Source organism: Fusarium flagelliforme (genome assembly GCF_020744385.1).
Source record: "Fusarium flagelliforme strain FIESC 12 MPI-CAGE-AA-0113 chromosome Unknown B0J16scaffold_4, whole genome shotgun sequence".
NCBI lineage: Eukaryota > Fungi > Ascomycota > Sordariomycetes > Hypocreales > Nectriaceae > Fusarium > Fusarium flagelliforme.
The window spans coordinates 2677550-2698376 of record NW_025763506.1 but is presented as its reverse complement, the minus strand read 5'-3'; the positions used below and the strand labels follow the sequence as shown (position 1 = coordinate 2698376).

Here is a 20827-nt window from a genome sequence, read left to right as displayed (position 1 = left end):
CGGGACTTTCGAAAAATGGTGTCCGGACATGGTTAGCTTGATAAAACGAGAGGGGAAACTTGACAGATCAGTGTTGCAAGCAAAGGCACGGGTGTTCAAAACCCGATAGCATCATAGATAGGACATCACGAGGCATAGAGAAGAGGCGCGGATCAATGAATTATGTAGATGCGGAATCAATTGTCAATTACTATGGTTCATGTACAGAACCCTCCCATCTACGCAAAAGACTCCAATATTTCCAGCTGGCCAGTATGATTTATCCAATCTCGACACATAAACAAAACTCGAACCATCTTAACACAACAAATCCCCTATGAAAACTTGACATTGTACAGGTGAGGTCCGAGACAGCCCAGACCTGCTCCTCATCACGAGGTGAAGCTGGTAGCACTGTCCCTTCGCTCAATTAGGCATTGGGAAGTAGTCGCATTGCAAACGGCTGCCCGTCTTAAAAAAACAGTTGAACACGCTTACAGGCGAGAGCCGTGGATGACCTTCATGTCAACGGCGAGCTCACGGCCACCGTCGTTGAGGACGAGGACGCGAACGGAGCCACGACCAGACTCGAAAGCGCTGTGGAGGCGAGAGTAGAGGTTGGACTGGTCAATGACAGGGAGACCCTGCTTGACATCACCAGTCTCAGTCATGGCAACGATCTGACCCTCCTGCATGTCGAGGACACGGTACTGCTTGAAGACAGGGCCGAGCATGGACTGAACGACAACACTGGGGGCAGGGTTGGAGATGAAAGAGGACTCCTCGTGAAGCTGCTTGGAGAAAAGGTCGACACCAAGGTAGCGGTACTGACCGGTGGCAGAGGAGGTAGAGATGCGGATGACCTGGCAGGGGCGGCCCTGGAGCATCAGGAAGTCACCCAGGCGGATGTGGTGGCATGGGATGCTGACGGTGTTGGGAACACAGTCAGCAGAAGGGCGAGGACCCTCGTGAATGTCAACCTCGATCGAGCGGCTGCCCTTGTCACCGAGCTTGTGCATGCCGCCGGAGCGCATGGAGTTGTAGTGACCTGGCAACTGTTAGTTTTTACTCAAGGAGACGAAAAGGCTCAATAGCTGCCCGGATAGGGAGGATTGTACTGACCGTCGTCGTCGTAGTAACCCATCTTGGACTTGTTGTCTGGCTTGGAAGCTTCGACGGTTTCTTCGGTAAATCTCACGTCCTTCTTGTAAGATGGACGAGAAGCGGGAGTGTCAACGGTGAAGTTGTTGACCTGAGTTGTCTTGGTGTCTCGGTACTGAGGCTGGGAAGAGCGGGCGTCAACAGTGAAGTTGTTGATCTCGGTCTTCTCAGAGGTGTTGTACTGAGGTCGGGAAGATCGGCTGTCAACAGTGAAGTTGTTGAACTCGGTCTTCTCGGTGTGTTGGTACTGAGGGCGAGAGGAACGTCCGTCAACAGTGAAGGTGTTGAACTCAGTCTTCTCAGATGAATGGAATTGGGGAGCGGGTCGGCCTTCAACAGTGTAGTTGTTGGCTTGGAAGTTGTCTTGAGGTTGGTGGTGAGAGTGAGAGTGGGAAGGAGGGTCTTCTGTGGAAAAAGCTTGGGCAGGGCGGTAACGCTGGCGGTATTCACGTTCAGCGAGGTCGATGGGGGTGGAGTAGTAGGGATGACGGTGGGTGTCGATCTCTACGTGAGTGTGAGAAGTTTGATATTGGGAAGGAGGTGGTTGGTACTGGGAAGGTTGGTATTGAGAGGGAGGTTGAGGTCTAGATTTGTCTGGGTTAGCTGATGGATGTCTATAGTAATTCGCTTGCGTATCATATGGCAACGGGAGGCGGGCGGCCCCTGAGATAGCTCCACCGCCTTGCTCAGGCCAGCAGGCTTAGAGGCGCTAGTGAGCCGGGGAGGAAGCAAAAGCAAATTGGGTATCCAGCCAAGCTGAGGTGGGTTGCCAAGGTAGTGTGCAGGGGGTGGGGTGTGAGGTGAGAAGGTGTGGGGAGAGTCAACAGAGGAAATGAGATGTGATGTGATAAACGGGATGGCTGGGGACTGAAGCGCCCCGTGCATTATGGGTAATGGCGAGCCAGACCAAGAAGAGTGAAAGTGATAACCGAGGGCTGGGGGAAGAAGCTCAGGGGCAACGGCAATTGTTTTCGCCTAGCGGTGCTTTGATTGCGGTTTTGTCTTTACGTCTCCAAGTGAGATCAGCGCAACGACAGACGGACGGTCGAACAGACAGACATGGACGTTGAAAGCCAGGCTTTCTTCTACCATGACTGTCTGTATTGTACCCCCGTGCAATTGACTAAAAAAGCAAAAGAAAATGGGCCATTGAAAAGGCTGTAAAATGAAATGTAAAATCGGACATACCGTCGGGCGTCTTCACGGATAGTAAAGTGCTCTTCTTCGTGCTCGAATTTTTGGACACCGGGACGGTGGTAATGTTCTTCTTCACGCGTAATACGGACCTCTTCTTCGCTAAACTGTTGCTCTGGGCGAGAAGGAGGAGCCTGTTCGGCGGTGACAGAGACAGAAGAGTATTGACCTTCCCGTCCGGCTTCGGGCTGTTGGGGCTTGATCTCAACCTCTTCGTGGGTTTTGGTCTCGGTAACGGTCTGTGTATGGGACTCGGATTCCCGATATGTCGATGGGAAGATGCTGAAAGGAACGGGGACGCGTGCCTCAAAGTCCAGATTTGCGACTTTTGCTGGCGCGAGAGAAGCTTCTCATACAACCTTCCGAAATTCGAAAGGAAGACAAGAAGTTCTCTGGCTCTTGTTCCTACGAAACAAAAGTCGAAGAGAATGGAAAAGAATCGGAGGGCGAGCGAAGGCCTTCAGTCGTTCTTTTCTTCTTGTCTGGGTGAGGTTGTGAATTGACGATGTCGATGTGGATGGCGATAATTGGAGGGAGTAGGAGGAGAAGAGGGACCGGACAGGACACAGAACGAAACTGGGCTTTTGAAGACGGGGGCAGGATTGGACGAGTTGTGCCTCTGTGAGCGGTTACTGTACTTGTGTGTTGCTCCCTCGGCAGCGCAACGTTCTGTTGATCCGTCGTGTCCTGTCTTGTCCCAGCCCTTTTTCACGCATCCTGCCTTATTGCCATATTCCACCCCCTTGGGTGTGTCGATTGTTCTTTGTTGTTGCTGTTGACGGCTTGTTTACCACTTGTCATGTTTACATGCCAGGGGGTTCAGCATGTAGCTCTATTTACCTCTTACCAAATGAAGAATAGATCCGCAGCCTCAGTCCCGTATGTGGAAGGCCCCACCAACCACTTCGTGATTGCAGCCCCATCTTGGCCTGAACGGACCATGCTAACCCTTCCTCCTGCGTCTCAGCCAGAGACAATCAGCCAGCCTCCCAAAAGCTCTTGGAGCTCTTTTCCTGTTCTTACCTAGCTACCTTCTAGCTTTAGCCAGTAATCAGCCAGGAAGCTACCCAGCTTTCCATGTCAGCCAGCTATCCGCGCTATTCTGTTCCACGCAATTCTTCCCAACTCCAGATTCATCTTGAAAGATGTGACACGGCCCATGCTTTGAGCATGGCTCTCAAACAATAACCTGCAAAACGTTAATAGAAAGTGGAACACAACCCCATACGCAAGTGATGAAGCTTCGATCTCGTCACCGCTCCGCGTTTGTCGGACCTTGTCGACTGAGTTGAGCGCCATCTGGCCTGTTCGGTAGCATGGCAGCATGGATTCCAGCGCGATGATCTTTCCCTCTTCCCTAGCTCCAACTTCACCTCATTAACCAATTTGACCCGTATTGGCCTGTTCCTGGACATCGTAGCGACCTTGAGAGCTCGCGTCATTGGGCGAGCCTACCAATTTAGATATGATCCGGATCCTAACCAGTAACGCCACCGTTCAAACCATGTTAATCAGGGGGTGGAACCTGGCTGCCGCTGTGGGCGGCACCACACAGTATCCCCAACCACTTATTTCATCGTCGGTACTCCTCGCGAGATCTAAGGATCTCAGTTCGAAGCCTCTCGATGATTGGAAATAAAACTCTGTGACCGAGTTGGCTATACAATCCTCTGATAGTCGAGAATCGCCTAGCTGAAGAAAAAGCATGGCTGGCCAGCGCGAAACCAGAACCGATTCTCGAGCGGCAGCACAGTTTGAGGAGACCACAAGGCGGGCTCGTGCAGACAGTATCTTTCATCCTATTGGTGGCCATGTGAATTCCCAACCTCTCCAATTTCATTGACTCTCGAATAGTTCCAACGCCGGTGCGCCAACAAACTTCGTTCAGCTGCAGTTCCAGCGGCTGATCAGGCATGATTCAACTCGTAATCAATATTGAACGGGCACGGGGAAAATCGTGGAAGCTGACCATTGGACAACGCTGCACCTTTTATGCGAGTGTATTATTTAGTGCAAGCGTGTAATATGATACATTCCTACCTAGAGTAGGTACTGTTGACTTGAAAACGAGTTGTCACTGATGAACGCCCTCCAGTCAGCGCACCTGGGGTACTCTGCCTTGTCTGTCTGCCTCATCTTGGCCTCAAGAATCGGCGGAACTAATACCAAAAGCCGCCAGCATTAGCATTGGGTGGCCTCGGAGCTTCCGTCAGCTGCAACGGCCCATGGAAAGTCTGATTCGCACCAACCTTGAGCAGTCATCATCGATCACCAACCTCCCGTATTTATCAATTGTGTTTGAACCTCCAACGCAGCTTCGTCATCACCACCGTTAGCTGCAGCAAGGCTTGTCCCCGGTCGCTGGCTTCTTCTCCGAACCAATTGAACAGATTCTCTTGTCTGAGATTCATTTCAATACCTCGTACAATGTCCTTTGTATGTTCCATGTTCCATGCCTGATAGCAAATCCTCCTTATCAATAACACAGCAACCGGTGGGAGCCATTAATTTGCCAAGTTAGACCAAGTCTAGGCTTCTAGTTGCTCTGCCGACCAAAAAAGCATTTTGGCCAATTTGCTGACGACGGATCCTTTTTGAGATAATTTGCAACATCGGGTCACATAATCTCAGGCCACCACTAGCTTCTGACATTGGATCCGTGCCTCGGTCCCCAAGAGTACCGTGCGAAATGTGCTTTGCTTTCTAGTGTCCTGTACGGATATTGATTGAAAGAATTGATCAGAGTTCCTCGGCTCAATATGTGTCATGTGCTGGTTAAGTTGGCAGCTTTGCGTACCCATTGGGAGCTGTCGGCAGTGAAGGCCTGAACCGTGCCGGTGTCATGATCTGAGACAAATCTGGGGTATCTCTGCGCATAATGCCTGCATACATTGTGATATACAGTATGTTCGTGTTATTCATCAACACCACGCAAGCAATGATGCGATGCGTGCACCTTCTGTCGTACTAATGCAAGTCTGATGCGCATTGAGGTAGCAAAGGCGCTTCAGATGGTGTTGCGACGCGGGTCTGCCATCAACCCACTGAGTCCATGTTTCTGGGGGCTCAACAAGCCTATCCTTTAGCGACATCTAGACGAGCATGCCGAGAATGCCAGCGGTTTTCTCAGATTTGTTCGGCTATGAGAAATCCCCCACAGCTGCAACCATTCCTTGTCAGTGTGAGGCCGGATATGGATACATGAAAGCTGGTTGTCAATTTTTGTGGATATTATCCATATCCAATACACGTTTCCCTCTCCTTCCACCTACAAGCTCAAGGTCACGTGGCGGCTTGGATGATGTCAGCATACCCCTCCACCTTACCCCACGTTGGGATTTGCCTTGTATCGCGATGATGTAGTGTAAAGCCTGAGTTTTCTCAACTTTGTGTGCCTTGGCCTGGGAACTGCAGTTCAAGATGAAGCAAAGATTCTCTTCATTGGATGTGAAAGTGAGTGCCATGTGAAAGATATATACAGTAACTCCGTTCTAACTGTCGAATAAGATTATCGCACATGAGCTCCAGGAACGCCTGGTGACTCTTAGACTCTCCAACGTATACGACCTTTCCTCCAAAATTCTCCTTCTCAAGTTTGCGAAACCCGACAACAAGAAGCAGCTTGTCATTGACACTGGATTTCGTTGCCACTTGACAAAGTTCGCACGTACAACCGCCGCGGCCCCATCCATATTCGTTGCGCGGCTCCGGAAATTTCTCAAGACTAGACGGTTGACGGCAGTTAGACAAGTGGGCACTGATCGAGTCCTGGAATTTGAATTTAGTGATGGCCAATACCGCATGTTCTTAGAGTTTTTTGCTGTATGTTCTCTACTTTTTGGTCTCGAACAAGACTCGCTGACACTTACTTCTAGAGCGGTAACATCATTCTCACTGATGCCGATCTGAACATCCTTGCCCTGGCAAGAACCGTACCCGAAGGTGAAGGACAGGAGCCTCAGCGAGTCGGACTGCAATATTCTCTTGACAACAGGCAGAACTATGGCGGAATACCTCTCTTAACTAAAGAGAGAGTACAAAATGCCCTCAAGACTGCCGTGGCCAAGGCGGCTGCCGATGCAACGTCTTCGAAGAAGCAAAAGGGCAAGCCTGGTGGTGATTTGAGGAAGAGTTTGGCTGTCTCTATCACAGAGCTTCCCCCCGTGCTCGTAGATCACTGGTTACATACGAACAACTTCGATACCACTGTTAAGCCAGATGAGGTTTTGGCGAACGAAACTTTGCTGGACGAATTGGTCAAGTCACTCCAGGAAGCCCGGAAAATCGTGGAAGAGCTTACAAGCTCAGAAACATGCACTGGCTATATATTCGCTAAACGCCGAGAAAGACCTGAAGGAACCGAAGCCAACGATGACGACGAAACAAAAACAAGGCGTGACAACCTACTCTACGACGATTTCCATCCATTTATTCCTTACAAGCTGAAGAAGGACCCCGCGATTGAAGTCCTTGAATTTCAGGGTTACAATGAAACGGTCGATGAGTTTTTCTCGTCTTTGGAAGGTCAACGACTGGAGTCCAAGCTGAGTGAACGCGAGGCAACAGCAAAGCGAAAGTTGGAGGCCGCAAAGAACGAACAAAATAAACGGATCGAGGGGCTCCAAGAAGCACAAACCCTCAACTTCCGCAAAGCTGCCGCTATAGAAGCGAATGTCGAACGTGTCCAGGAAACCATGGACGCCGTCAACGGGTTACTCAATCAAGGAATGGACTGGGTGGATGTTGGGAAATTGGTTGAACGTGAGAAGAAACGGCACAATCCTGTTGCCGAGATTATTAAGCTACCTCTGAACCTTGCCGAGAACCTTATCACGCTCGAGTTGGCCGAGGAAGAGTTTGAACAAGAAGAAGACGACCCTTACGAGACGGACGATGATGATAGCGCACTGAGCGAGGATGAGAACACATCACCTGCAGCTAAGGGGAAGCAGACCAACAAGGCGCTTAGTGTGGAGATCAACCTGGGTTTGAGCCCTTGGAGCAACGCTCGAGAGTATTTCGACCAAAGGAAGACTGCAGCTGTCAAGGAGGAGAAGACTCAACAACAGGCCTCCAGGGCCTTGAAAAATGCGGAACAAAAGATCACCGAGGATCTCAAAAAGGGGTTGAAACAAGAGAAGGCTTTGCTTCAGCCCATCCGTAAGCAGATGTGGTTCGAGAAGTTCATCTGGTTCATTTCATCAGACGGCTATCTTGTAATCGGAGGCAAAGATGCCCAGCAGAACGAGACCATCTACAAGAAGTACCTTCGTAAAGGCGATATTTACTGCCATGCTGATCTGCATGGGGCATCCAGTGTCATTATCAAGAACGACCCCAAGACGCCAGATGCACCTATCCCCCCGTCGACGCTTTCCCAGGCAGGATCACTCGCCGTATGCTCGTCAAATGCCTGGGATTCCAAAGCTGGCATGTCTGCGTGGTGGGTTAACGCTGACCAAGTCTCCAAATCTGCTCCGACAGGAGAGTTTTTGCCAGCGGGAAGCTTCATGATTCGTGGGAAGAAGAACTTCCTTCCTCCAGCCCAGCTTCTTCTTGGGCTGGGTATTGCTTTCAGAATCAGTGAAGAGAGTAAAGCCAAGCACGTCAAGCATCGCTTACACGGTTTAGACTCGGTAGCAGGTGACGAACCCTCACGGGCTCCTCAATCAGCAGATATGATAGGCGACGCCGATGAACCCGATGCAGAACACTCCGATGTTCCCTCTGATTACGAATCCGAAGATGAGAAAAATGACGAAGAGCCCCGTGATAACCCTCTTCAGGCGTTCGGAAACGGCGAAGGGCGTAATGAGGACGTCGAAGAGGCTGAAGAAGGCGTTTCTGAGCTGAAGATCTCGGATGAGGCAGCTGATGAGACCCCTGATCAAGGTCTGGCCGAGGGTGACGAAAGAGAGGGAGAGAATGAAGAGGATGAAGGAAATGAAGATGAAGAAGCCGCTGGATCTAAAGAATCTGCTGAATCAGAAAGGGAAGCCGGGAAGCCTGCGGGAGCAAACACGAAGAACGATACAGTAAACTCGTCCAAGAAGCATCCTCCCAAGCGAGGGCAACGGGGCAAAGCGAAGAAGATTGCCGCAAAGTACAAGCATCAAGATGATGAAGACAGAGCCGCTGCTGAAGCCTTGATTGGAGCAACAGTTGGACAAAAGAAAGCCGAAGCTGAAGCAAAAGCGAAAGCCGATCGTGAGGCTGAGCTCGCTGCTGCCAAAGAGCGACGTCGTGCACAGCACCAACGACAACAAAAGGAAACGGCTGAACACGAAGAGATCCGACGTGTTATGATGGAGGAAGGCGTTGAAATGCTGGACGAAGACGAGGCCAGTCAGATGACAGCGCTCGATGCCATTGTTGGTACTCCTCTTCCAGGCGACGAGATTCTCGAGGTCATCCCTGTTTGTGCCCCATGGAATGCTCTGGGACGTTACAAGTATAAGGCCAAGCTGCAGCCTGGAGCGACAAAGAAGGGCAAGGCAGTTAAGGAGGTTCTCGAGCGTTGGAAGGCGGCTTCTACTAAGAAGGGAGTGGTGGATGAGAATGCTCGGGACAAGGATCGAATGTGGCCACGAGAAGTGGAGCTGATCAAGGCGCTTAAGCCTGAGGAGACCTTCAACGTTGTGCCCGTTGGTAAGGTGAGGGTCATGATGGCTGGCGGAAGCAGTGGGAGCGGCGGCAAGAAAGGTGCTGGCGGCAAGGGCAAAAGGGGAGGCAGAGGGTCTAAGAAATAATAATCAATGGATTTCCTGAATCCATTCATATAGCAAAAGCAGTAGAAAAGATAAAACCATGTTGATGTATTTACTAAACTGCTAGATTTGTGACCATGACAAACATCCGAGGCATTTTCCATGCACCATAACTCTTTGACAATATCCGATGCTACATAATCCATCTCTTCATAAATCATAAATTCGCTTATCGCGTGCCATAGCTGACCTTGTCGAATTTTCTTATATCATCCGGCATACGTGCAATACATAATTCACCGCAGAACTCGCCCCATTCGCCGCTTGTTGCATCACGAACAGCATCTCTCATGCCTCTACCGTAGCGTTCGCGGTAAGCTTGTTTGACGGCCCGCATGTGGTGCGGATCCCAATGGTATCGAACGAGACGTGAAATGAGCAACTCGCGACGAAGTCCATCTTTGCGAGATGCCGAGGTAGCATGGTGAATGAGGAGGGCGTCACGAACGGGACGGTTGATCACGCCGTTCAGGATGTGAGCCAAAAGTTCACCCTAGCGGGCATTAGCTATGGAACAGGAGTATAAATGGACTGGACTTACAACAAGGTTTCCGCTCTTCTTGAGAGCGTCGCGTGCAAAGTTGGCACGGTACTGACGCTCATACTCCTGCAAAATGGCGCGTAGATGAGAGTCACTCCGCAGTACGATGATGTTGATCATGGCTGTCTCACCACCCTTTTCTGATTTTATAGATCGACGAAGATCAGCGACGTCATGGTCAACCAGAGCGTAGTCGATGGGCAGCAGACGGCCATAGTGGTCATATTCCTCCATGCGACGTTCCTCAAGGACGAGAAGGACAGCTTTCTTAAACTTGTCCTCTTTGAGTTCTTCTTTCATGCACTTTGTGAGGCTGTTATCATACTTTTTGTCTGTGAAAGAATCCTTGATATAACGTATCTCGGCATTGGTGCGGCCCATGAGAGATTCGATGAGAAGTTCTCGGCGAGTCTTATCGCCTTGGTACCAAAAGTTGGCCCAGTATGCCTCGCTCTCCCACATGCCCAGGGCAACAGAGTAGCAGGCCTTCATCAACAGAGGATCCTCGTCTTTGAGGCGAGCGCGGATATGCTTGGCGACGTTGACGCCCTTACGTTCGGAGCCTGTTTTAACGAGCGCCTTGTAGTCAGCACGTAGCTTCATAACTTGTTCGTGTGTCAAGCTTGGTAGAATCTCAATAAGCGGCTCGGTGTCAGGCTTGCGACTGCCCTTCAAGGCTTGAGCTAGTTGAGTTGTGATGTCCTCAGGATCATGGAAACGGGCACGTCGGCTGCGGCGTCTGCTATCATCCTCATTATCAGACCCAAGTGGTGAAAGTGCCTCAAGGGCTCTATTATCGTCGCTCGACTTGGCAGCGAGCAGCAGAGGAGATGGCATTGGAGAGCAATCCTGGTAAGTACCATAGTAAGATTCTAACATCGGGGATGCTGGAGCATTTGCTAGCGATGCACCGGCCAAACCACCGGCGGCGAGTCCGCCGACAGTCAGCCCAGTGTTGATGCTGAGACCTGACATCCTCTCGGTCGGGGGCTGAGGGGATTTGTCTTTTCGACTGCGGTGTCCGTCTCTGGATCGTGATCTGTGTCGGTGATGTTTGTCCACAGTTAAAGTATCACCCGACTTTTCTCTCCTATGAGATCGAGATCTTTCTCGAGACTTTTCGCGCCGACGGGATCTGTCTCGCGATTTCTCACGTTTTCGGTCGCCAGAGTCAACAGCGAGACGATCTGAACTGCCGCGAGGATCGGAAGATCTATCTCTGCGATGTTCACGATGTTTGTCGTCCTCACGGTTTCTAGGCTCAACGGTCAACACATTGGCGTTTGAACCATAATTGTCATTGTAGCGGAGATCGTCCTTGGACTTGCGCGAACCATACTGATCAATAGATGGACTTGCAGGATCGCGATGAGAGTACCCGTATGAGGGTGACTGCTGAGAATAATAGTCGTCATCGGAAGCTGGAGGGGGGTTATACGTGGTCATGACCTGGGTGGCTATTGAAGGAACTCCCACAGCCTTACCGTAAGCCATGTCATCTGTCTCGGCCTTGGGTCGCGGAGGAAGCCCTGGCTGTCCATAGGCTAGGTCATCGTCTAGCCTTTCTTTACGGCTTCGGTTGTCTTTCTCTTTTTCACCAGGAGATCCGGTGAGCTTGCGCATGTACTTTTGGGGCAGAAAGCTGAATTTGTCTTGCTCGTCCTTGGTACGGGGCTCTGTACTATAGGCGAATGGATCTCTTTCTTTTTCGCGACGGCTGTCATTTGGGAATGCTCCTGGCAGATTGCCGTCAACCCTGTCGTGCGAGGACCTGTAAGGCGAGTCCTTGGTTGGAGAGGCGGTTTGGTAACTGGTCGGGTAAGCATCGTAGCTGTATTGTGCTTGGTTTCCGGGAAGCATAGAATAGATGCCACCCTCTTCAGGATAGGGAAGAGCGCCGCTCGCTTGTGGTGCGCCCGGTCTTGTGCGGTCATTCAAGTCATCTTCTGGGTATATATAGCTCGGTTCGCGGTAATCGCTGTAAGATGGGCGCTCAGGTGCAACATCGCTCTTAGACCTGCGATCGTGAGAGCGCGACCTGGAGCGATCCTTTCTGGACCTATCATCAGGTCGAAGGGAAGACATTGTCGCTTGTTTTGCTCAGCTCTTCTTGTTCTTGTGCTGGAAAAAGACTGAAGCTGAAGCTGCAGTAGAAGGAGGGGTATTTGTGTGGAGCTCGCGGGGTTGCTTCCGTTGTCGAAATAAAATAAACTGAAATGGGGATGAAATGAAATGAAACTAGATTGGGTGAGGGAAGAGATTGAGGTTGAGACTGAGACTGAGGAAGCTAGTCTAGTTATTATGAGGGAGAAGAATAGAAGCTCGAGAGATCATGCCGGATCGAGCAATAAACCGCAGGCTTCTCGTCCATTTAAATTCGAGATGATACGCCGCCTGATGCGATGCGATGCGTCAATGGCGGGCGGACCGAAGTGCTTGGCTAGGGTATTTGATTTACCTGGATGGTATTAGTGGTCGATGCCTTACCGTGGAGAGGGAGAATAGAGGGGACTGGAACCTGACCTGCAGAGAACCAAGCTCTTGGAGTATGGGAGTTGGGTCGTCATAGGGTCCAGGCAAAGACGGCACACCAGTCAAACAGCTCATGAGGGTCTCAATTCGCATCTATCGGGTGACCCCGAACGCTAAGAAAGCTCACCCGGCCGCATAACTGGGGTTTAGTGTGGCTGTTCCAGGAGGCTGAGGCTGAGAACAAGAGGATTGTCATTTGCGGGGCCGCACTGGGCTGTGCTGAGTATGAGTATCAAGTCATATCATGAGATTCAATCAACGGCCAATCTACGAGAAGCGTTATGACGTTATGAAGTGGGCGTGTCATCTCCCGAGCCGAATAACTTTGTTTAACATTAGGCTCACAACATATGTGAACCGTTAGGTACCCAGGGCTACATACGTTAAAATCCAGGACTCGTTATAACTATAGCACCTAGTAGAACTATTGAGACGTTATAAACCTGAGTTTAAGGAATACGTATGGACATTGCCAGCTGGATCCTATTATTTATTACATGTAATTCTCCCGTCCCTTGAAACGCAATCGGCTGTTGAGTGACTCGCCGAATTCCGAATCATAGACCAAGTATGTGTTCAGCTGCTTATATTACGGTATAATAATTGTTGCAAATCATGCCATGAGAATATCTCCTTAATCATTACGAAGAGACGAAACCGAGCATTCCTATGCCTAACCAACAAGACCTTGGGGCATGGGACCGAGCCCTGGACGTTAGGGCACAAGGAGTAAGAAATCTAAGGGTTTTCAAAATGACTAGATCCTAACTTATCTACCAAACTTCTGTACTATGTCCTTCACCGTCAAGGTTAATGCCTCACTACTTGGATCATTACATATGAGCCTGCTATACCAAAGTAACTACCTTAGGTCTCAAGGTGGTATCACTGCTTTTGGTTCAACTATTACGGGCTTGACGAACTGAAGACAATGCAACAAAGCAAGGAGATAGAGCAATTGGCGCAATGAACACGAATCCACCAGAGATCACATTGTGTAGCTCAATGGACGAGCTTCCTCTTTGCTTTGGATACTGGAAATTCTTGAATTCTATTGCTGTGGCACTCTTTCGCCTCGTTGAAACACATAAAGCGCTTCATCCTTTCCAGGAAACGACGGCAACGCAACCTTGACAACCATGATCCAATCCTTGTGCTCCCTCTGCATAAACTCGTCCATAGTAACTCCCTTGAATCCTGTGTAACCATTCCGGTTCTGCGTACCCACAACCGCGATAGTGTCGCCCTCGAAGGCAGCTACGAGGTTTCTCGTAAAGCCCCCCTCGGTGCCACCACCCACGCCACCACCAACGACGGGATACACGAGCAAGAGAACCATGTCCTTCCCACTGGCGTTCTTGCGCAACCACTTGACGCCGTCGGAAATGACTGTATCGTTGACCCAATTGACACGCCATTCGCTCTGCATGTTATCCACAGCGTGTACTGTTAGGCCGTAACGACGCAGCATAAATGTCCAGTATCCATTGCCCGACCCTATGTCTGCAATCGAGCGCCCATCTGCGAGAATCTTGAGAATAGAGAGGCTTTCATGAGTTGGTGTCGCGCATCCAAAGTGATGCATAAAGATGGGCAGTACGTGGTGGCTTGTCACAACACGTTCTGATGCTGGGCAAGGACCGCACCACTCAAGGGAGTGACATGACCACATCCAGAAATCGAGATAGGGGTTCGTGCTGGGTGGTTTCTTGCACTTGGGAATGGTGAGTTTCGTGGCAAGTCCAGGATGAAGATATCGCTTGCTTTCCAGATTGGTGGCTACTTCACTCCTTGTCGAGCCCTTTTTAGCATTGGTCCCCAGGTTTTTCAGAACGGCGGCAGTTGCTGTTGATGGTCGGAATATAGAAGTATATGCTTCGACGTCAATCTGAGGAGCCGGTTCCCTCTGTCAAAGTCAGTCTATCTGATATTAAACACTAATGGTTTTGAGGGACAATGTCTTACTGGCGAGCCATCCTCGTTACGATACCAGGCATGTAAACCATTGGCACCTCCGAGATTCACAACAGATTGCACTTGGGCAAGTTTTACACTTGTTATGGCATGGTATGTGTAGGGATCAGGGTGAGGAAGTTGAAACAGTACTCGACTGGCGCTGTACAGGTCATTCTTCAGCAGGTGGTCGACAGCTTCCTTCTGGCCATCAATATCTTCAATGGCTTCATCAGGCTTGAATGTTGGGCTTCCAACACAGTAGACGAACTTGGATTGAGACATTTGAGAAATGCCACCCGACTACCTCGGTGATGAGTTAGGTTAGTGATTTACAGAAAGACTCGATGACGTTGTTGGAGAATATGCACCTCTGCTAAGTTCATCTCTTGAAAAAGTGGATGCTTTTTTCCAGCTTAGGTCCACCCACTCAATTGAACAGCAGAGCCAATGTCTTCCATTCTTCATTTTGTTAGTTAGGTACTAAGTTGCTAGGTATTGAGCAAACATCAGCGAAACCATCAGAGCAGCCCTGACAAGTGTTGTGGCTCGGTATTAGTATCCAACTTGGCCAGTCTGTGTTTTCATTTTGGCAAGTTTTATAGTCCGGCCATGTCGGCAAAGAATACAGATACCTACCTATCTGGATTCTCTGGCTGGATGGATACAGTGCTCCGCTATTATAATATAAAGTGACAGCTCGTTTGATACATCATTATGAGGAGCCTACTCTGTACACCTGGTCATTTATCACAAGCTCAATGTCTCAGAGGGGCGCGGTTATGTTGAATTAGAGGTTGATTTACGAAACAGCCCACCAAAAGTAAACAGCAAGATGCATATATGCAGTACATACAACCACAACGCGGTTAGTTTAGGTAAGGTGTCCGTACCTAGTAGCTACTTGGGTACCTTAGTAGGTATGGAGTCTATTGCCCTGTGCCTTTCTTTGTAGGCTACCTTAGTCGACAGGCTAATTCAGTACCAGCCTAGTTTCTTTGTTCTGTCCCTCTCCTTGATGAGATGGATGCCCTGATGCTTCCTCTGGCTGGCTGTTGGTGGACGGACCTACACTGCAGCAACATACGGGGACCGAGGCTGCTGCCAATGCCTGATCAATCAAGAGGCAATAACGCCTCGACTTGGCTAGAACCAACATCTGTCAATGGGTAAGGGATTTATAATCGGCGTGGCGGCAATCTGCCACTTTCTTGGCACGATCTATACCACAACCAACTTCTGCTTCGTTCCTTCCCGTCTGTAAAGGGCCCCACAAGCACCTACTTTGGTACTCAAAGCAGATGCGGGTAGGAACGAACGGTGCTCCATCCATTGGATGTCTACCTCCCTTCCTAGGTAGGTAGGTATCTAGGAGGTACTGTAGGGAGGGAGCTATTGTAATCTCAGACGCCTCGTTTTTGCAGACATCCATCCATCCATGGAACTCTCCTCCTGCAACTGCAGAAGCTGTTTCATTCAAACCCATATCCTCGGATCTGTCTTCACGCGTGTTATTGATGTGGCTTTGACGCCAAAGACCACCACCCAACTACAGCTTTTCTAGTCCTAGACGACCCCTTGCATTCAGATCGTCTTTAACGATATACCCAAGTCGATAACATCGTCATCGGACCACACTTGCTGCTTCAATTCTGTGTCCTCATTTGCGACACTCTTGCGAAAATCTAAGCAGGCTCATGACGAAACCCTAGGTTGCACAGATCCGGCCGTTCTTCCTTCTTATTCAAAGGGTCAATTTACCTTTGCGCCAAGTCTATTAAACAACTACTACATTTTGGTTATATCCGTCTTCCTCCCGGCACTTACATATACGTCTACTTATATATTATCCAACTACGATGGACCACGAGCCGCGCAATAAGAGGCAGCACGAAGACGCCACTAATTATGATGAATTGTACGCTCAAGACCAATCTGGTTCTGCCGGTGCCAAGTCAAACGGCCGCCAGATATCCGCAACTCGAGGAAGCATTTTGGACGATGACCGTGACAACAGCGCGGGCTCCCCCGCACAATTACGCAAACCTTACGATGCCCATAAGGAAAGCTCTAGAGCGGATCGTGTAGCAGGCTCTCCAGCTTCGGACATCTCTGAGCAGCGTCGACGCAATGATCTGGGAATCACGTCGCCACTCACTCACCCGAACGGCATCTCTATGTTCCCAGACATGTCGGTCACCGAGCAGGAGGCCATGTCTCGACAAGCTCTCGCCCAGGCCGAGGAGAACATCGTTGCCGACAGCGACGAGTACAATTCCGCAGACGATGCCGGGTACGGGAGTGACAACATGAGCTCTGCAAGCACCTCTATAGGCTCATCTGTTCGGGATTACATGTTCGAGAATGGCCGTCGTTACCATAGCTTCCGAGCTGGAGCTTACAACTTCCCCAATGACGACGTGGAACAGGAGAGAGAGGACATGAAGCATGCCATGGTGAGACTGCTTTCTGGTCAAAAACTTCACTTTGCGCCTCTGGGCGACAATCCGCAAAATATTCTTGACATTGGAACTGGCACGGGAATCTGGGCAATCGAGAGTAAGGCCGTATTGCTTCGTATATGTATGCTTCGGCAGCTAACACTGAGATAGTGGGCGAGCAATATCCGAGTGCGAATGTTCTCGGTATCGATCTCTCACCCATTCAACCTACTTGGTTGCCACCCAATGTTCATTTTATGGTCGACGACGTTGAGTCCTCATGGCTTCATCCCCAGAACCACTTTGACTATATTCATTCTCGACACACAGTTCAAGCGGTCAAAGATTGGCCTCGACTCTTTGAGAGCGCCCTCCAGTGAGTATAAACTTCTTACAGCCTTTCTATCTGCTGCGTACTCACACAACACAAGGCACATGAAGCCCGGTGGCTGGATGGAACTCCAGGAAATCCATCATTACCCCCACAATGCGAGGACAGGCGAAGCTATTCACCCCTACGACCACCCAATTGCACAATACTGGACCTATATCAACGAAGGACTCGCAGCTCTCGGGGTTGACTTTCCTGCTGCGGCAGGAGGTAAATTGGCTACTAAGATGCACGCAGCCGGTTTCGTAAATGTTACTGAGCGAATATTCCATGTCCCTCTCGGAACGTGGCCCAAGAACCAACTTCTCAAGACTGTTGGATTGTATTGGCGTACCATCTTGAATGATGGCGTTCAAGCCATCGCTCTCGGTCCAATGTCAAGGGGGATGGGATGGAGCCGCGAGCAGATTGAAGTGTTTCTTGTCAGTGTGCGAAGGGCATACTGCGACAACACGGCGCTCCTGTACATGCCTATGCACATCGTTTATGGGCAAAAGCCACATTAAGAAGCTCATACGAGAACAAAAATGGAGAGGATGGAAGAGGGATTCGCGACCGATTCACTGACAGCTTCGACGCCGTTCTGCAACCAAGGGCGTCCCGACCCGGAGGCGCCATCGTAACGTGGAGCCGCTAAAGGAACCAAGTGGAATCGATGGTGGACGTTATTCTTGTCTAGACTACCCGATACGAACCGGCTGGCTCGGTGCAAGTCTGATCCGGAAATAAGTGCCAGGCACACTAGCTTTGCCTTTAAGAATGCGGTATCGAGGACCACCCACTGCCTTCATAGGCATGTTCATGAATCCGTACTACGACCCACGAGTTGATGTTAGACAGCCACGACATTGCAGCGTTTTTCATATTTACAAGAGTACCATGTTTCAAAAGATGTATGGCTTATCTCTTATTGCTAGGGCCCATCTTAAGTACTTACACCCTGGCACTACCCAAAGATCTTCAGCTGATGGTTGCATATCCTTTGCCCACAATAATTTTGCATACCACAAATGTCACATCGTACGAAAATGACCGCCAACGCTCACAGACTGAGAACAACGTCTAATATGAAGAGAATTGGTGGATAGCTTCTCATCCTTGATCTTCTCGATGAAAATTCTCAGCACACGGATTTAATTATGCAGCCAAGGAGGCCAAGCTTCATTAAGTGGCTTCGTGCCACCATTACATCCATGCTAGCTTCGGAACTAACCTGCGGGAAGAGGGAGCAGAGGAATGGCTGGGCTTGGAACCTAACCTAGACGGTGTTATCGCGGCAGAGAATCCTAGTCGTGCACTTCTTGTACTGGTCCCAGGTCATTTCTCGATTTTGTTTCTGGGATCAAGGCCATAGCTTGCAGTATTGTATGCCAATCATGAAGGCTCTTACATCGAGATAGACTTAGGCTCAACATACCTTGCCACCCTTTTCACTGGCGCTATCAGGAGCTGGTGCAGGCAGATGGAATAGTTCATGCCGTCCATCTTCCGAGAAGCTCACGTATCCGCTATCCGCATTGGGTCTTACTGTTCGTTTGAAGTTTGAATGACCATGGGGCCTCGATGGGAGTTCAGAATGTATAAAACCACGCAACCCCAAGGCCGTACTACGTATTGCAACGTTGACCGTCAAGCACGACCACATCACGCATTCTGTCAACATGGGTGAAGAACTTACTCCACCATACTCGCATGCCTCACCAAGCTTAGAGACATCTCTTATGGTTCAATTGGCGAGGAAGATTACCGAAGAGACGGAAAAGCTTGACAACTATTTCAAGAGCAACGGCCTTCCGGATTTGGGATTTGACGTCGATGCCCCTGATGATCTTCCCAAGCTGCCAGAAGACATACAGAAATGCCGTCTGGAAATTTCATCGGCAACAAAGCAGCTCGAACTTCTTGTGAGAGGTCCCAGAGAGACTGTCAGATGGGGAATATGGAGTGTAAGTCTTTGCTCAATGAATTGTTTCTCGTCCCTAACGTATGGAAGTATCTAGATACGCTAAGCCTTCAGATTCTCAATAATTTCAAGATTTGTGAGCACACCCTCCTTGCCATCGACCTAGTCGCTGATACTTGACAGACGATCTTGTCCCGTTGGATGGAACCATTTCACTGAATGATCTTCAGAGTGCAACGACATTGGATCCCGTGAACTTGGCGCGTTCTCTCCGCCATGCTATGACAAACAAGATCTTTCATGAACCCATGCCAGGTTTTGTATCACACACTGCCGCCTCCAAAATTCTGGCTGAGGACGCCAACCTCCAAGCTTGGGTGGGATTGAACGGGGAAGACTTCTTTCCTGCTGGAGCGCACACTCTGGAAGCTCTCCGCGCTGATCCAGTGGCTACCTCGCTCACGCGGACCGGCTTCAATCATGCTTGGGGAACAGTCGATAAGGAACCCATGTTTGCAACCTTCGGCAAAGATCCTCCGCGAGGAAAACGATTCGCTGTGGCCATGGCAAGCTTGACTGGTGGAGAGGGCTACGAAGTTGGATATTTCGTTGAAAACTACGACTTCTCCGAAGTGAATAATAACGAAGGGACATTCGTAGACGTTGGCGGCAGCCATGGGTTTGTGTGCGTTGATCTGGCTAGGAAATGGGGCAAGATGAAATTCGTGGTGCAAGATTTACCAAAGACCATCAGCAGTGCACCGAATCCCATATGCGAAGATGAAGGCGTGACCCAGCGTATATCGCTTCAGGCTCACGACTTCTTCACAGAACAACCCATCAAAGGCGCTGATGGTAAGATACAATCCAGTATAACACACTGATATAAGACTTGAGCTGACAAACGACCAGTTTTCTACTTTAGATGGATATTTCATAACCTGGCCTCTCACTATGCTATAACGATTCTGAAGAACCTTATTCCAGCTCTTAAACCCGGTGCTCGCATACTCATCAATGATCATTGTCTACGCGAACCTGGGGTTGAGAACAGCTGGGATGAGAAACTCATGCGGAGCATGGATCTTTTAATGCTGACTCTTCTGAACTCCCAAGAGCGAACAGAAAAGGAGTTCGAGGAGCTTTTCAAGGTTGCTGATGAACGATTTGTTTTCAAGGTAGGCCGTGTGTTGTCTCGATTAGTATCATCCATATTTGCTAACAGATTTTACGAAAGGGCGTGACAAGACCAGAAGGATGTAGAATGAGTATCATCGAGGCAGTTTGGCAACCTTGAGTTCAAGGTGTTGAAGAGCCAGTTGAGTTCAGTATAAAGCGAATGATCTGGAAAAGAACCTACCTTCCCAAGTCCACAATAAACTTTGCAACAACGGTGTCTGCTGGCTGCTGTCTAGGTAGGTGTAAGAATTACCCTCTAAGCTAGGTAGCTGAGATAGTTTTCTAGGCTCAATTAACCAAAATATTTTGTCTCTTGGGTGATCTCTCGGTAGCCATTGATTCTAATGCCCTTGCAAAGCGTCAGATATCGCTTTAGATCTTTAACGCCTTTGAGCTGCATATTGAGGAATGCGATAGACTTATGGTGCCGATCCAGCACTTTTTGAGCAAGGCTCCGGTTTTCATCTGATCTCAGATACCGCTCTTCATCTCAGAGCTTGCGAATAATAAGGTGAAAATGGACGATCGTAATCGAAGGCGCGTTTGCTGCAAGATATAGCGGCGTGGACTTGATTCAAAGAGATACCAGAGGCTATATATAGATCAATACAAAAGTTTCATTGTATCAAGGCGTAATTGGTTTAGTGGTAAAATTCTCCGTTGCCATCGGGGAGCCCTGGGTTCGATTCCCAGATTACGCAATTGAATTCTTCTTTTGCTCGTAGTGGGCAGTATTTAATCTCCTTTTTGCCATCTATTGAGTGAACTCGAAGTGTGAAACACATG

At 49.6% G+C, this 20827-nt stretch overlaps 6 protein-coding genes and 1 non-coding gene across 7 annotated transcripts; 4 read left to right on the top strand and 3 right to left on the bottom strand.

Moving 5' to 3' along the window:
• Nucleotides 1–170: 170 nt before the first annotated feature.
• B0J16DRAFT_414832 (uncharacterized protein) lies at nucleotides 171–3751 on the bottom strand. Its single transcript, XM_046133477.1, has 4 exons — nucleotides 3182–3751; nucleotides 2329–2665; nucleotides 1102–1724; nucleotides 171–1027 (listed from the first exon to the last, which is right to left on the bottom strand). The coding sequence occupies exons 1-4, from the start codon at nucleotides 3255–3257 to the stop codon at nucleotides 474–476; spliced, it is 1590 nt and encodes a 529-aa protein (XP_045983128.1). The 5' UTR covers nucleotides 3258–3751; the 3' UTR covers nucleotides 171–473.
• Nucleotides 3752–5695: 1944 nt separating this feature from the next.
• Nucleotides 5696–9158, top strand: B0J16DRAFT_414831 (uncharacterized protein). Its single transcript, XM_046133476.1, has 3 exons — nucleotides 5696–5787; nucleotides 5842–6156; nucleotides 6210–9158. Exons 1-3 carry the CDS (start codon nucleotides 5755–5757, stop codon nucleotides 9081–9083), a joined length of 3222 nt encoding a protein of 1073 aa, XP_045983127.1. The 5' UTR covers nucleotides 5696–5754; the 3' UTR covers nucleotides 9084–9158.
• B0J16DRAFT_341769 (uncharacterized protein) lies at nucleotides 9139–12219 on the bottom strand. The gene is made up of 2 exons (XM_046127855.1): nucleotides 9643–12219; nucleotides 9139–9594 (listed from the first exon to the last, which is right to left on the bottom strand). The coding sequence occupies exons 1-2, from the start codon at nucleotides 11725–11727 to the stop codon at nucleotides 9271–9273; spliced, it is 2409 nt and encodes an 802-aa protein (XP_045983126.1). The 5' UTR covers nucleotides 11728–12219; the 3' UTR covers nucleotides 9139–9270.
• A 1006-nt stretch (nucleotides 12220–13225) lies between these two features.
• B0J16DRAFT_384540 (uncharacterized protein) lies at nucleotides 13226–14412 on the bottom strand (the record flags this gene model as incomplete). The annotated part of the gene is made up of 2 exons (XM_046131434.1): nucleotides 13226–14080; nucleotides 14140–14412. 2 exons carry the CDS (start codon nucleotides 14410–14412, stop codon nucleotides 13226–13228), a joined length of 1128 nt encoding a protein of 375 aa, XP_045983125.1.
• A 1470-nt stretch (nucleotides 14413–15882) lies between these two features.
• On the top strand, nucleotides 15883–17592 carry B0J16DRAFT_133340 (S-adenosyl-L-methionine-dependent methyltransferase). The gene is made up of 3 exons (XM_046121780.1): nucleotides 15883–16686; nucleotides 16740–16944; nucleotides 17000–17592. Exons 1-3 carry the CDS (start codon nucleotides 15987–15989, stop codon nucleotides 17463–17465), a joined length of 1371 nt encoding a protein of 456 aa, XP_045983124.1. The 5' UTR covers nucleotides 15883–15986; the 3' UTR covers nucleotides 17466–17592.
• Nucleotides 17593–18577: 985 nt separating this feature from the next.
• B0J16DRAFT_133324 (S-adenosyl-L-methionine-dependent methyltransferase) lies at nucleotides 18578–20221 on the top strand. The gene is made up of 5 exons (XM_046121779.1): nucleotides 18578–18905; nucleotides 18953–18998; nucleotides 19046–19717; nucleotides 19775–20040; nucleotides 20100–20221. The coding sequence occupies exons 1-5, from the start codon at nucleotides 18621–18623 to the stop codon at nucleotides 20157–20159; spliced, it is 1329 nt and encodes a 442-aa protein (XP_045983123.1). The 5' UTR covers nucleotides 18578–18620; the 3' UTR covers nucleotides 20160–20221.
• Nucleotides 20222–20671: 450 nt separating this feature from the next.
• Nucleotides 20672–20742, top strand: B0J16DRAFT_t152. The gene has a single exon. It is a non-coding gene; the product is annotated as a tRNA-Gly (tRNA).
• Nucleotides 20743–20827: the final 85 nt, after the last annotated feature.

Excerpts from the sequence above, each read along its gene's own strand:
- B0J16DRAFT_414831 (XM_046133476.1), top strand. The coding sequence starts at position 5,755 with ATGAAGCAAAGATTCTCTTCATTGGATGTGAAA. Across the intron at positions 5,788-5,841 it reads TCTCTTCATTGGATGTGAAA|ATTATCGCACATGAGCTCCA; the intron begins GTGAGTGCCATG and ends CTGTCGAATAAG. Across the intron at positions 6,157-6,209 it reads TGTTCTTAGAGTTTTTTGCT|AGCGGTAACATCATTCTCAC; the intron begins GTATGTTCTCTA and ends ACTTACTTCTAG.
- B0J16DRAFT_133340 (XM_046121780.1), top strand. The coding sequence starts at position 15,987 with ATGGACCACGAGCCGCGCAATAAGAGGCAGCACGAAGACGCCACTAAT. Across the intron at positions 16,687-16,739 it reads GGGAATCTGGGCAATCGAGA|TGGGCGAGCAATATCCGAGT; the intron begins GTAAGGCCGTAT and ends ACACTGAGATAG. Across the intron at positions 16,945-16,999 it reads CTCTTTGAGAGCGCCCTCCA|GCACATGAAGCCCGGTGGCT; the intron begins GTGAGTATAAAC and ends ACACAACACAAG.
- B0J16DRAFT_341769 (XM_046127855.1), bottom strand. The coding sequence starts at position 11,727 with ATGTCTTCCCTTCGACCTGATGATAGGTCCAGAAAGGATCGCTCCAGG. Across the intron at positions 9,595-9,642 it reads AGAAGAGCGGAAACCTTGTT|GGTGAACTTTTGGCTCACAT; the intron begins GTAAGTCCAGTC and ends AATGCCCGCTAG.
- B0J16DRAFT_133324 (XM_046121779.1), top strand. The coding sequence starts at position 18,621 with ATGGGTGAAGAACTTACTCCACCATACTCGCATGCCTCACCAAGCTTA. Across the intron at positions 18,999-19,045 it reads TCTCAATAATTTCAAGATTT|ACGATCTTGTCCCGTTGGAT; the intron begins GTGAGCACACCC and ends GATACTTGACAG. Across the intron at positions 20,041-20,099 it reads ATGAACGATTTGTTTTCAAG|GGCGTGACAAGACCAGAAGG; the intron begins GTAGGCCGTGTG and ends ATTTTACGAAAG.
- B0J16DRAFT_414832 (XM_046133477.1), bottom strand. The coding sequence starts at position 3,257 with ATGGGGCTGCAATCACGAAGTGGTTGGTGGGGCCTTCCACATACGGGA. Across the intron at positions 2,666-3,181 it reads GCGGATCTATTCTTCATTTG|CAAAAGTCGCAAATCTGGAC; the intron begins GTAAGAGGTAAA and ends CTCTCGCGCCAG. Across the intron at positions 1,028-1,101 it reads GGGTTACTACGACGACGACG|GTCACTACAACTCCATGCGC; the intron begins GTCAGTACAATC and ends AACAGTTGCCAG.